Source organism: Ctenocephalides felis, unplaced genomic scaffold (genome assembly GCF_003426905.1).
Source record: "Ctenocephalides felis isolate EL2017-DRISC unplaced genomic scaffold, ASM342690v1 CF-g0.4_SCAFFOLD_01670, whole genome shotgun sequence".
Taxonomy (NCBI): Eukaryota; Metazoa; Arthropoda; class Insecta; order Siphonaptera; family Pulicidae; genus Ctenocephalides; species Ctenocephalides felis.
The window spans coordinates 1-12,631 of NW_020537824.1; the positions used below are offsets into that span (position 1 = coordinate 1).

At 29.5% G+C, this 12,631-nt stretch overlaps 1 protein-coding gene across 1 annotated transcript; it reads left to right on the forward strand.

Moving 5' to 3' along the window:
• Positions 1–6,598: 6,598 nt before the first annotated feature.
• LOC113374290 (dipeptidase 1-like) lies at positions 6,599–11,445 on the forward strand. Its single transcript, XM_026614407.1, has 3 exons — positions 6,599–6,760; positions 7,458–7,542; positions 11,324–11,445. Exons 1-3 carry the CDS (start codon positions 6,599–6,601, stop codon positions 11,443–11,445), a joined length of 369 nt encoding a protein of 122 aa, XP_026470192.1.
• The last annotated feature ends 1,186 nt before the right edge of the window (positions 11,446–12,631 follow it).

The following is a 12,631-nucleotide window of genomic DNA, read 5'->3' on the forward strand; positions in this document are numbered from 1 at the left end:
TTTTTTTTAATTTAATGATTTTTTTATTTTTTAAAAATTATTTGATTTTTATTTACTCGAAAACTTTCCTTTCACTATTATAAAAATATTTTCATTCTTATATGTGAAAATGATGCATGAATAACGAATAATTATTTTCAAAGTTATTTAATCAAGATAAACTATTATATTTTAGTTCTACTAATTAAAATTAAAATAATTTTGTTTACTATCTATGAAATTTAACAATAAATAAATTCTGTCAAATACTGCTCTAAATCACACTAAATTTGCGGATAAATGACAGAAAATTCGAGAAAAAAATTATTTTCTATATAAAATTCGAAAACTGGTTAAAACCGGTTAAAACCGGTTTTTAGTAAAATTAAAATTCGAAAACCGGTTTTCTGAAATGTCGGTTTTTGTATAAACCCTAATAGGAACCTTAAAAATGACAAACCTTCAAAACGTCGAGAAATGCAAAAAAAAATATTTTCGGAAGTCAAAAAAGTCATTCAAGAAATAAATATTTTTATTAATTCTGAACATTATTATTATCTCTATCCACGATGCCATATACCTCTAGTTTATTCCAGTTCTGGTTCTAAATGAAACCCTTAGTTCTATTATTTTAAACGTTTTGATTAACTCCACGTTTCCCTAACATAATTCATTTTGCTCGTAAATCGAGACTGCGCCATTAAAGTTTATACACACTTATTTGCATATATAACACTTTGTATATAATGGGAATATTCTAAACAGTTGTGGCCAAAAACTTTAAAAATAGAGCCAGAAATTAATGAGATTCAAGTATTCAAGTATTAATAGAAATACTGAAGTGAAATGTGATTACTGTCAGTTACATAAATTAAAAAACTGTCTGCTTGTATTGACAAAACAATTGCTTTTGAGTATAAAAAATTAATACATCTTTTTTATTTTCTATAAAATATTTTTGTAATTTTGCATTAAAAATTCAAAAAATTACCCAGGCTGAGCACAGTCTAAGCGCCACTCTGGTACAAATGTTTTCACAAGTGCGTTTAGATTGTAAATGTGCTGGAGAACTTTTCCAATTCTGTGAAAACTATTGAAAATGTGAAAATGCCGCCAAGCTAAGCACAGTACAATTGAAAATGTCGCACAGAATTATTTGCAAATGCGTTTAGACTGTGACTATATGGGCGCACTTTTTCAATTTTGTACGAATTAAGCAACTTTCAAAATTTTTTTGAAATTAAATTCGAAATGTAATGGCAATTGTTAAAGTAAAGTTATTAGTGAAAGTTACAGTATTTGTAATAATATATTTGAAAACGTTCAAATTTCTCGAATATTTTATTACGGTATGGGAAGTTCTAGCAATTTGTCTTAAGACACGATGTCATACACCACTAGCTATATTAACATTTCAAAGAACTAGATATTTTAGGTTTCTAATATTATTTGCGACACGTTTAATAATATTTTATGTTTATAAGTAAAACTACAAATAAAATTGCGTACTACAATAAAATAATATTTTTCTAAAACCATACTATTAAATGTAATTGAACATCATTGGTCAGAAACATTTGACATTTGACGTATGAGCTGCCGTCCATTGTTTCTGTAATATATACTATAATACTAATAAATGTAATTGAACATCATTTATCAGAAACATTTAACATTTGACGTATGAGCTGCCGTCCATTGTTTCTATAATATACACTATAATACTATTAAATGTAATTGAACATTATCTGTCTAAAACATTTGACATTTGACATTTGACGTATGAGCCGTTGTCTACTGTTTCATTTAAATTACGCTCCTACAAAAATTCCCAATTTTCTTTTTCAAAGGCAAAGTTTCTATGCGCTTTCGAAACAATATTTCACCTTTCCCACATTTTCTGGATTATCACGATTTTTTCAAGACAAAATGTGGTCAAATCCGTTCAGCCGTTTTAGAGCCTTAACATACATAACAAAATAGTATGTTTTCTAAAACATACTATTAAATGTAATTGAGCATCATCTGTCAAAACCATTTGACATTTGACGTATGAGCCGCCATTGATTTTGATAGATAAGAATGTATGTTTGTATGTTTTCAAATATTTCAAATCAATATATAAATGTATTTATCATTTTTTTTAATATACTGGTTGAGTATATAAATGCCAAATCGTGTATAAATCAATTTATAAATGTATATATTCATTTTTCTAATATACTGACCCTATATATAAATGTCAAAGCATTTGTAAATCGATATAAAAATGTATATATCCATTTTTCAAATACACTGACCCCATATATAAATGCCTAGTAGTGTATAAATCAATATATAATTATAAATTATACATTAACGCATTTTACTTACGCATAACTTAGATCAAAATTTATATAAATGGTTATTCTTATCTATACTGTTAAATGTAATTGAGCATCATCTGTCAAAACCATTTGATGTATAAGCCTCCATTGATTTTGATAGATAAGAGTAACAATTTATATGAAATTTTGACAATTTTGATCTAAATAGTGATATTTTTTAAATTATGCGTAAGTAAAATGCGTTTAACACTTTTGTGTTTTTAATATTTGTCCGAAATATATTAGTTTGGCCATCACTGCTCTTTTCACATATGAAGTGAGGTTCTCTTGCTCAACGAGCAGAATTATCTTTTGCAAAATGAAATATAAATTTAAGATCGGCTTCGAAGATAATGTAATTTTACATTTAATATAGAATGGAAGAACACATTATATTCGCATATATGGGAACGATTTCATTTATCTCAATCAGGGATAAATGTACTTTCAATTATGAAGAATACATCCATGTTATAATTAAATAGATAAAAAAATCAATGCTTCTTCTTACTTTACAGACAAATAATATTGTAAGACAGCAATTTCATCCAAAAATAAGTCTAAATACATTTCAATTACCTTAAATACAAATTTCGCTCATAATTACATCTCTCCACCGTGCGTAACAAATCTCTCCACCGCATACATAAAGATAATAAATATATTACAATCGCAATACAAATGTGCTTATAATATAATATATTGTATAATAAGGGTTATAATAAGGGCCTTGAATCATATCGTATCATCATTGTTGTAGGTCGTACCACAGTCTCTCGTTTAATAATAATGCATAATATATATATATATGTATCATCTGTAGTACTGAAGAGAACCGACGATACAAAATGTTCAGAAATTAGGGGAATTCCCGATGTGAGGCCCCTAAACAAACGACCGTGATATGCTCGTGTATCGTCAGTGCACGTGAAATATGCGAGTTTGGTGGAATGGGAAACAGGGGTGGATTGGTAATAATAAAATTATAACAAAAATCGTGAGTAAGCTTATATAAAAAATCATGAGTAAACTTATTATGAGTAAATAATGAAATACAATGTTTCGTCGATGATTTCGGGCGCACGCATTAACCGATTAGAATAATTCATTAGAATTAGAAATAAATTGATTTATATTGATGGGTAAGTGTTCTGATTCGTTTTTTAATAAAGGCAGGTCTACCTGTTTGTGAGATGCAGAACAAAAAGTGCCACAGTTTGAGAAAACGGAACATCGACTCGAATGTCTCAAAACAATATTTTACTTGTAGTGACTGAATAAAAATTTGACTTCATTTTTGAGGAGGCAGGTCTGCAAGTTTTGCAGTTGCAGCAATAAAATTTATCAAATTGATATTAGGTGATAAAAAATGATCATTACAAATAATTATTATGGATTTAAATACAAATCGAATAATTTGTTGACAGGTAGACAAGGAGAGAGAAATACAGACATACAAGTATACAGGTATACAGGTAGACAGAAAAATGTAATTAAAATATAAATTGGTAGATATATAGGCGTAGAGGTAGACAAATAAATATCTATTAATGTACACAAAGACATACAGATTGGTTAATAATTAAACATATAGACAGGTGCATAGTTAGAGCGGTTGGCAGGTAGACAGGATGACAAATTAGACAGGTTCAAAATTTAAATTCAAAAAATTCGAAATTTAGACAGATTCAAAATTCACACAGATTCAAATTTTAGACAGATTCAAAATTCTCACAGGTTCAAATTTTAGACATATTTAAATTTGAGACAGGTTCAAAATTAAGACAGATTAACAAATTAGACAGGTTAACAAATTAGACAGGTTCAAAATTTAGATAGATGCAAAATTTAGACAGATTCAAAATTTACACATGTTCAAAATTTAGACAGGTTCAAAATTTAGACAGGTTCAAAATTTAGACAGGTTCAAGATTTAGACAGGTTCAAAATTTAGACAGGTGCAAAATTTAGACAGGTTGACATTTTGGACAAGTTGTCTATGTGAACAGATTAATAGATTAAACAATTTGACAATTCGGACAGGTTGAGAATTTTGACAGGTTGAGAATTTCGACAGGTTGAGAATTTCGACAGGTTGAGAATTTTGACAGGTTCAAAATTTAGACAGGTTGACATTTTGGGTGGCTTGACAATTTCGACAGGTTGCCAATTTAGACAAGGTGACAATTTGGACAGGTTGACAATTTAAACAAATTGACCATTTATACTGGTTGATTTGGACTGATTAACAAATTAGACAAGTTAAAAATTTGAACAAGTTAACCACTTAGACAGTTTAACATTTTGGATATCTTGACAAATTAGACAAGTTTACAAATTAGCTAGGTTCACAAATTAGCTAGGTTTACAAATTAACTAGGTTTACAAATTAACTACGTTGACAAATAAGCCAAATTGGCAAATTAGACAGGATGATAAATTAAACAGATTGAGAAATTAGACAAGTTTACAGGCAAACAGTTAGGCGAGTAAGAAGGTATAGAGGTGTACACCTAAGCAGATAGATTGGCAATCAGGTTAACAAATAAAAATATAGAAAAATAGTCTGCTATGTAGTAAAATGATAGACAGGTTGACAAACTGGTAGACTGGTAAATAAAAAGACTGGTTAATCAGATGTACACAAAGAAAAACATACAGATAGGTTGACAGGTATAAAGGAAGACAGGTAAATATGTAGGTAATTACATATAGATAAAAGATAGGCAGTTAGGTAGATTGGTACTATCATAGACAGGTAAAAAAATAAACGAGCAGACAGGTAGTCAATTTTGAATTTAGATCGAGCAAAAACCACGTAGACGGATGAAAACTACAAAAATAAATCGGTGGACAAGTTAACTGACAAAAAAGATAGACAGGTAGAAAAATCGACAAATATAAAGGTAGAAGGTTAAATATATAAAAATATATAAAAATTTCTATACAAGTTGAGAGGTGAAAAGATAAATAGATAAAAAAGTAATCAGGTAAACAGGTAAAAAAATAGTCAGATAGTCAGTTAAATAGGTAAACAAGTAGACAGGTAGGCAGGTAGATAATCAGCAAATAATAGCTAATATACTGTAATTAAGAATTATTTAAAAAAATAATATAATAATAAATAATAATGATTATTAATATAATTTTCAAATAAAATAGGTAATGAATTCTTAAAAAAATATGAACTGACAAAACTAAAATGAAAAATGCTGAATTATAATGAAAAGTCGTAAACTTAGTAAGATTTACATGAAATAACATTTGTTAAAATATAAAATAGTGGTACAGGGTAGACATAAAATTATTATCATTATTATTGATAAATACGACTCTGCCTCTGTACATTCGCGTGTTTCAAAATATTCGCAACACGCCGAAAATACAATTTTCCGACATATTTCACATCAAAAGGCTTCAATTAAATCTGCTATAACCATACACGCATATCATACATAAATGAATCATACATTCATATAATATATATATATATATATATATATATATATTTATATATATATATATATATATATATATATATATATATAGGTACAGGGTATCCTAAAACTCAACGTCAAGTCCAAACGGAGTATCAACAAAACGAAAGCAAGTTGAGTGGTTTAACTTGTTCTGTATTTTGTGGTGTAACACAAATATACTCAAGAACCCATTTCCCTAATATTTATATATATTTTAATATAATTTTTACCAACATCATGTCCCATTTTTCTATTATCCTGTAGTCGAAATGTTCTCCACCGTCATCGTGTCATCCAAATAGATGCACCATCGCTCCACCGCTCCACCGTCTCGTGCATAGATAAGTGCATAAAGTTTGCGCGTCGTCGTGCACATTTAACAATATCTTTGTTAGTGAAACACAATAGAAATTGCTCACAGTGTTTGCTGAGCAAATTGTGTTAACTTGCAAATGTTGCTTGCTGCACAAACTCCACGATAAGTCGGCGAACTAGAGTCGATTCTGGTGGAGAGAAGTCGAGTCAAGTGTCTGATGGTCTGATGGTCTCTCCACCGTAACTAGTTAAGTTTGATAACCGGCGGAATATTCAATAGGGCAGGATAATGGGTGAAGGACATGTGTTGGGAATATTCCCAAGAATTTGGTACATATTTCACTTCTCAATGTTTTGTCTTGTGTTTTCTTTTTTGTGACTTGAATTCCTTCCATTTCCTTCTTATATAAAATGTATTATGATGAATCAATTTCTTTTTTTCAGGCTGTTATAAGAGAAATGAATCGTCTGGGCATGTTGGTGGACCTGTCTCACGTGTCCCAACGTGTTATGTTGGCAACTTTGAGACAAACGGAAGCCCCTGTTATTTTTTCGCACTCTTCAGCCCATCAATTGTGTAACAACTCTAGGAATGTCCCTGACTACATTCTCAAAAAACTGGTAAGGATAATGATAAGCCATTTAAATATTGTTTAGTAAAATTGAAATTTCATGGTAATGCTATTTTTGGGGTCTATCTTCGTATGAGTTGATAGTCAAAATTGTCAAAAAACTACGTCCTTGCTGTGCGATAAGAAATTTTATACACAAAACCTAACTTCACGTATGTGTTATTAAAAAGACATCAGGAAGTTATATATATTAATAATTAATTAATACATTTACTTATTCAATCAGCATATTTTATAATCATAACTTCCAATTATATATATATCAATAAGATATCCATTTACCATTCAATCAATATGTATTATAATCAAAGCGTACTAGATTAAATATGTAACCCTATATATAGGTCGTGCTCTGATTTTCATTTCGGATTCTTTAATTAATATTCAATCACATATCATACAATTGTATAATTTGATAATAATAAAGTATTATAATATAATGAAATAACTGTATTAAAGTGAAATAAATATTATTTTTATATAAAACCTACGTTATAAAAATATAACTAGGACTATGCTTTTACGTTTGTGCGTTTTATAGGTTAGATTTTATGTAAAAAAACGCCTGATGGCACTGCAAATACATAGTTTTAAGACAGTTTTTTACTACTAACTCATACGAGGATAGATCCGTAACATAGTTAAAAAAATATAAATGATTAAAACAATTTTTTTATTATTTTTAGGCTGAAAATGGTGGAATTGTTATGGTTGCATTCTACCCACATTTTGTCAGCTGTTCTTCAAATGCAACTTTATTAGATGTCGCAGGTAATTTATTTATTTTAGATAATTATATAAATAACTGATAACAGTTGCAATGCATCACTTCTACAAAATTCAAAAAAAAAAAAAAATATGGGCCAATTCTGCCATAACTGACCTTATAAAATAGCGTTGTCATGACAACGTTATATTATACTAGTGAAAATTATAAAAATGTTATTTGCGGTGCGATCAGGCGCATTTTACATATAAACAAAAATGAAATTAATGGTATGATAACAGAATCTTCGATGATGCAGTAAGCTAAAAATTATAAAATTCATTTTTATATTTTATTAAAATATTTTTTCGATCTATTTCATTTTCAGTTTCCTCTTAACAATCTGCTTAAAGTTAATCCATTGTTTCAAACGTGTTTTGTTTTTAACTCCGGCAACTTTCTTGCATTTTTTTCCCTTTGAGGTGTCATGTCTTTTGAGTCTGTAATTAATTTTAACACTTTAAGAATTCCTAACATCTTGCTAGTTTTATAGACAGAGAGCTGGTGGTAAAATAATAAGAATCATTAGAATTAAGAAACAAACTAAGAGTGCAAGGCTATTAAACATAATTTCCGTGAAATTAATTGGATGTTTATAAAAGTTTGCAATGGAAAAAAAAGATTGTTTTGAGAATTTTTAGTTTTTTAGAGAAATTTCTAACTTTCTCGAGTGCTTGAAAACTTTCTTGAGCGACTGAAAACTTTCTGGAGGGCTTTAAAGCTTTCTGGAGGGCTTGAAAATTTGCTGGAGGGCTTGAAAACTTTCTGGGTGGCTTGAAAACGTTCTGGAGAGGGCTTGAAAACGTTCTGGAGAGGGCTTGAAAACGTTTTGGAGAGGGCTTGAAACCGTTCTGAAGAGGGCTTGGAATCGTTCTGAAGAGGGCTTGGAATCGTTCTGGAGGGCTTGAAATCGTTCTGAAGAGGGCTTGGAATCGTTCTGGAGGGCTTGAAATCGTTCTGGAGAGGGCTTGAAATCGTTCTGGAGAGGGCTTGAAAACATTCTGGAGCGCTTGAAAATTTGCTGGGGGGCTTGAAAATTTGCTGGAGGGCTTGAAAACGTTCTGGAAAGGGCTTGAAAACGTTCTGGAGAGGGCTTGAAAACGTTCTGGAGAGGGCTTGAAAACGTTCTGGAGAGGGCTTGAAAACGTTCTGGAGGGCTTGAAAACGTTCTGGAGGGCTTGGTAACTTTCTGGAGGGCTTGAAAACGTTTTGGAGGGCTTGAAAACGTTCTGGAGGGCTTGAAAACGTTCTGGAGGGATTGAAAACGTTCTGGAGGGATTGAAAACGTTCTGGAGGGCTTGAAAACGTTCTGGAGGGCTTGAAAACTTTCTGGAAGGATTGAAAACTTTATGGAGGGATTGAAAACTTTCTGGAGAGATTGAAAACTTTCTGGAGGGCTTGAAAGCTTTGCGTAGTGCTTGAGTTTTTTTCTTAGAGGCTTAAAAACTCTCTGACAAGCTTAGAAACTTTAAGGAAAACTTACAAGCTTCCTGGGTAGCTTAGAAACTTTTGGAAAAACTTACATAAACAACTTGCAAACTAATTCTGAAACTAAAATCTTAGAATTTTTTTTGAAATCCTTATAAATTATTTAATTTTTTTAAATGTTTTTGAAAACCTTGGAAATGTTTAAAAAAAGTTTAAAATTTTTTGAAAATCTCTTTTCGAAAAATTTGCACGTTTGTATACAAAGAAGACTTATCTAACAATATTATTTCAAGTACAAATGTTAAAAATATTTATCGTCCATCAACTGGTCCCACCAGCTCTCATACTATGACTTATTCAGCATGTAATAAATCACCTCACCTATGACACGAGGCATTATACTCCGTTAAAGGCAAAATAATTTATTATTCACAGTAAGAAACAGAAAAGAAAAAAAATGTGAATAGGCGAAGAAGATGTTTACGTGACTCGTAAAAATATGTTAATTGAGAAAAATACTCTCATTGGGGGTGGAAGATGTATAATTAATTATAATTAATTAATAAACGCTGTAAATGAACTTAGTTTGTATGTATATATATATATATATATATATATACATACACACATATATACTAAAACAAACCTAATTATATATAGAAATTTATTTATTTTGTAGAATATCACTTTTGCAGCGATGGAATTACTAATATCGTGAAATAATTGCAAAGTTGACGTTAATTTAGTTACATTTAAAAAATAATTCATTGAAATAAAAACTAAAAAATATTTATATGTATATTTTAATATATTTACATGAGAAAAGAAGTGGGCCTGAAATCGATCTCTGCGGAACACCCAAATCAATATTCTAAATAATTATTAAACATTTTGAATAAATTGACTTAAAAAAATCGACAAAAATCTTATTTCAAATATATAATAAAGCAAAAACATTATTAATTAAGATTAAAGAATCCCACATAGTAAAAATAATAATATAATATTAAAATATTTCAAAAAATATTTCGTTGAAATAACTTGATTTACTAAATAAAAGTTCGTCTTAGAGACGCTTTGCTGAAACATGCTTCATTCAAATGGACAAAAACAGTATAAACAAAAGAAATGACACCTCTTTGCTTTGTAAAATTTTTTATGTAATATAAACAATGTTTCAAAAATCATTGTGTTGAAATAACTTGATTCACTAAATAGGAGTTTATAGCGTTTTAGAGACGTTTTGCTGAATCACGCATCATTCAAATAGACAACAACAAGTATTAACAAAAGAAATGATACCTCTTTGTTTTGTAAAAATTTCAAGTAATTTTAAAATATTTCAAAAAATCATTTTGTTAAAATAACTTGATTCAGTAAATAAGAGTCGATAGTGTCAGAGACGCTTTGCCGAATCATGCTTCATTTAAATGAACAAAAACAGTATAAACAAAAGAAATGATACCTCTTTGTTTTGTGAATTTCAAGTAATACTAAACAATGTTTCAAAAATCATTTTGTTAAAATAACTTGAATCACCAACTAAATAAGAGTCTATAGCGTCTCTTCATTCAAATGGATAAAAACAGTATTACTCATAGGGCTTCATTTTTTTTCAACGCTAAATCCTAATTCTTATCAATTAGATAGTAAAAAGCATTTTGATAAGCATTTTCTTGTTTATAAGTCACTTTTTACTTTTCAAACCTCTTTTTTTATAAAAATTCAAATTTATGTATATATTTACATTATAATTTTATATAAAAATGAATGAATTTATGAAAAATATGGTCGGAGAGTGAAATTTAGGGTAGTTTAAAAATGAATGATTTAGTGGTATTTATGAAGGGATAAAAATTCAGAGTTACATGTAGTTTTTTTTTCGGATTATCATAAAATAAAGTAAAAAAATTTGGACCAGCACTTTTAAAAATAGATATAGAAATGTACAACCCTTAATGAAAAAAAATATTTTTAAAAGAAACACGGTGAACATTTAAGTTTGTATGTATTTTTCAAAAATTGTAATAAAAAAAGTGCTAAATGTGGTCTACCCTTATTAAAAATAATTTTCATTTTGCCAAACTAAAGATGAAAATTGAAAAAAAAACATTCACTGACTAAAAGCTGAATGAAAACTAATTAGATTGCTAAAGTAACATTTTAAATAGGGGTTTGTAAAAGGAGTGTGAAAATTTAGGGCTGTATGTTATAAATTAAAGTAAATTCACACGAATCAAAAAGTTTCTGCAATAGTTTGTTTTTTAAATTCTAGTTGTTACTTATTTTACGACCAGCTCTCTATCTATAGAACTAGCAAGATGTTAGGAATTCTTAAAGTGTTGAAATTAATTACAGACTCAAAAGACATGACACCTCAGAGGGAAAAAAATGCAAGAAAGTTGCCGGAGTTAAAAACAAAACACGTACAGAACAATGGATTAACTTTAAGCAGATTGCTAAAAGGAAACTTGGAATAAATTAAAATTAAATAAAAAAATAATAGGTGAATAATTAATTTAGTATTTTTAGAAGGTTTTGCATGAGACCTGCCGTTAGGCTTAGTGCACATAGTTGTTATTCATAAAAATATACCAATCAACTTTGCTCCACCGTTTATCCTTTACTCCACCGTTTATCCTGTACAAAATAAATCCATGGCGTTTCATCCGTTCGTTTCGTAACTTTTCAATTAATTTTTCCGAAATATGGAAAACGTGTCCTGTTACATATTATATAATTCGAATCTACGCATTGGCACATACGTCATACTGAATATCCTTTGCTCGGTTGTTAGTGGGTTGGTAGGTTGGTTGGTTGGTTAGTTGGTTGGTTCATTGGTAATCCTATACCGTTATATGATTTAATTGAAAGCGTCGCATGTTGCACAATTTGCAATTTGTATTGTAGATTGCAAATATAAGCCTCTCATAGACGGGTCTCTATTCCTGTTAGTAGAGTTTATATCGGATGCCAGAGGTTCTCAACTGTAGTTATAGAAGAATTCGTAGTTGTAAGAAGACAAACTTAATACAAGTTGCTGAAACTTTTCGTACCGTTTTTCAATATTGAGGACTAAAAATCAATAATCAACAAAAATTGATAAATTTTTAATGAACTATCAAAAAATTCTTTACATACTAAACATATACGTACTGAGATAAAACCGTAGTTTTGGAATTCGTATAATATTTATATTTACAAATTTTATTTCTTGAATAATTTTTTTTCAGGACGTACACATAACATCCAAAAACAAAGAAAAAATGCTATATATGAGCATTACATATACACTTTAGACACATATATACTTATACACACATAGTGTATCATTTCTTTTGATTATACTATTTTTAATTTCCCGTAGGGCAAGTTATAGTAATCGCAAAAAATCGAAATGAAAATTTTTATATATCTTTACGTTTCAAAGGTTTCTGAACATTTTGGCATACCTTAGAAAAAATGGATGTATGTGTGTGTGTGTATGTGTGTGTGCGTGTGTGTATGTGTATGTATTTGCGGATACTAATTTTCGTCGACGCTTTCGGAACACCGATCAACCGATTTAAATAACGATTAGTTTTTTGGTGAAGGCAGGTCTAGCCGTTCCGAAGATACGGGGTAAAAGTGCCGAAAACGGTAACTCAGTTTTTAAGAGAACGGAGC

Bases quoted from the DNA above. Each gene is read 5' to 3' on its own strand.
- LOC113374290 (XM_026614407.1), top strand. From the start codon at position 6,599: ATGAATCGTCTGGGCATGTTGGTGGACCTGTCTCACGTGTCCCAACGT. The intron at 6,761-7,457 runs GTAAGGATAATG...TATTATTTTTAG, and splicing joins ACTACATTCTCAAAAAACTG to GCTGAAAATGGTGGAATTGT. The intron at 7,543-11,323 runs GTAATTTATTTA...AATTAATTACAG, and splicing joins AACTTTATTAGATGTCGCAG to ACTCAAAAGACATGACACCT.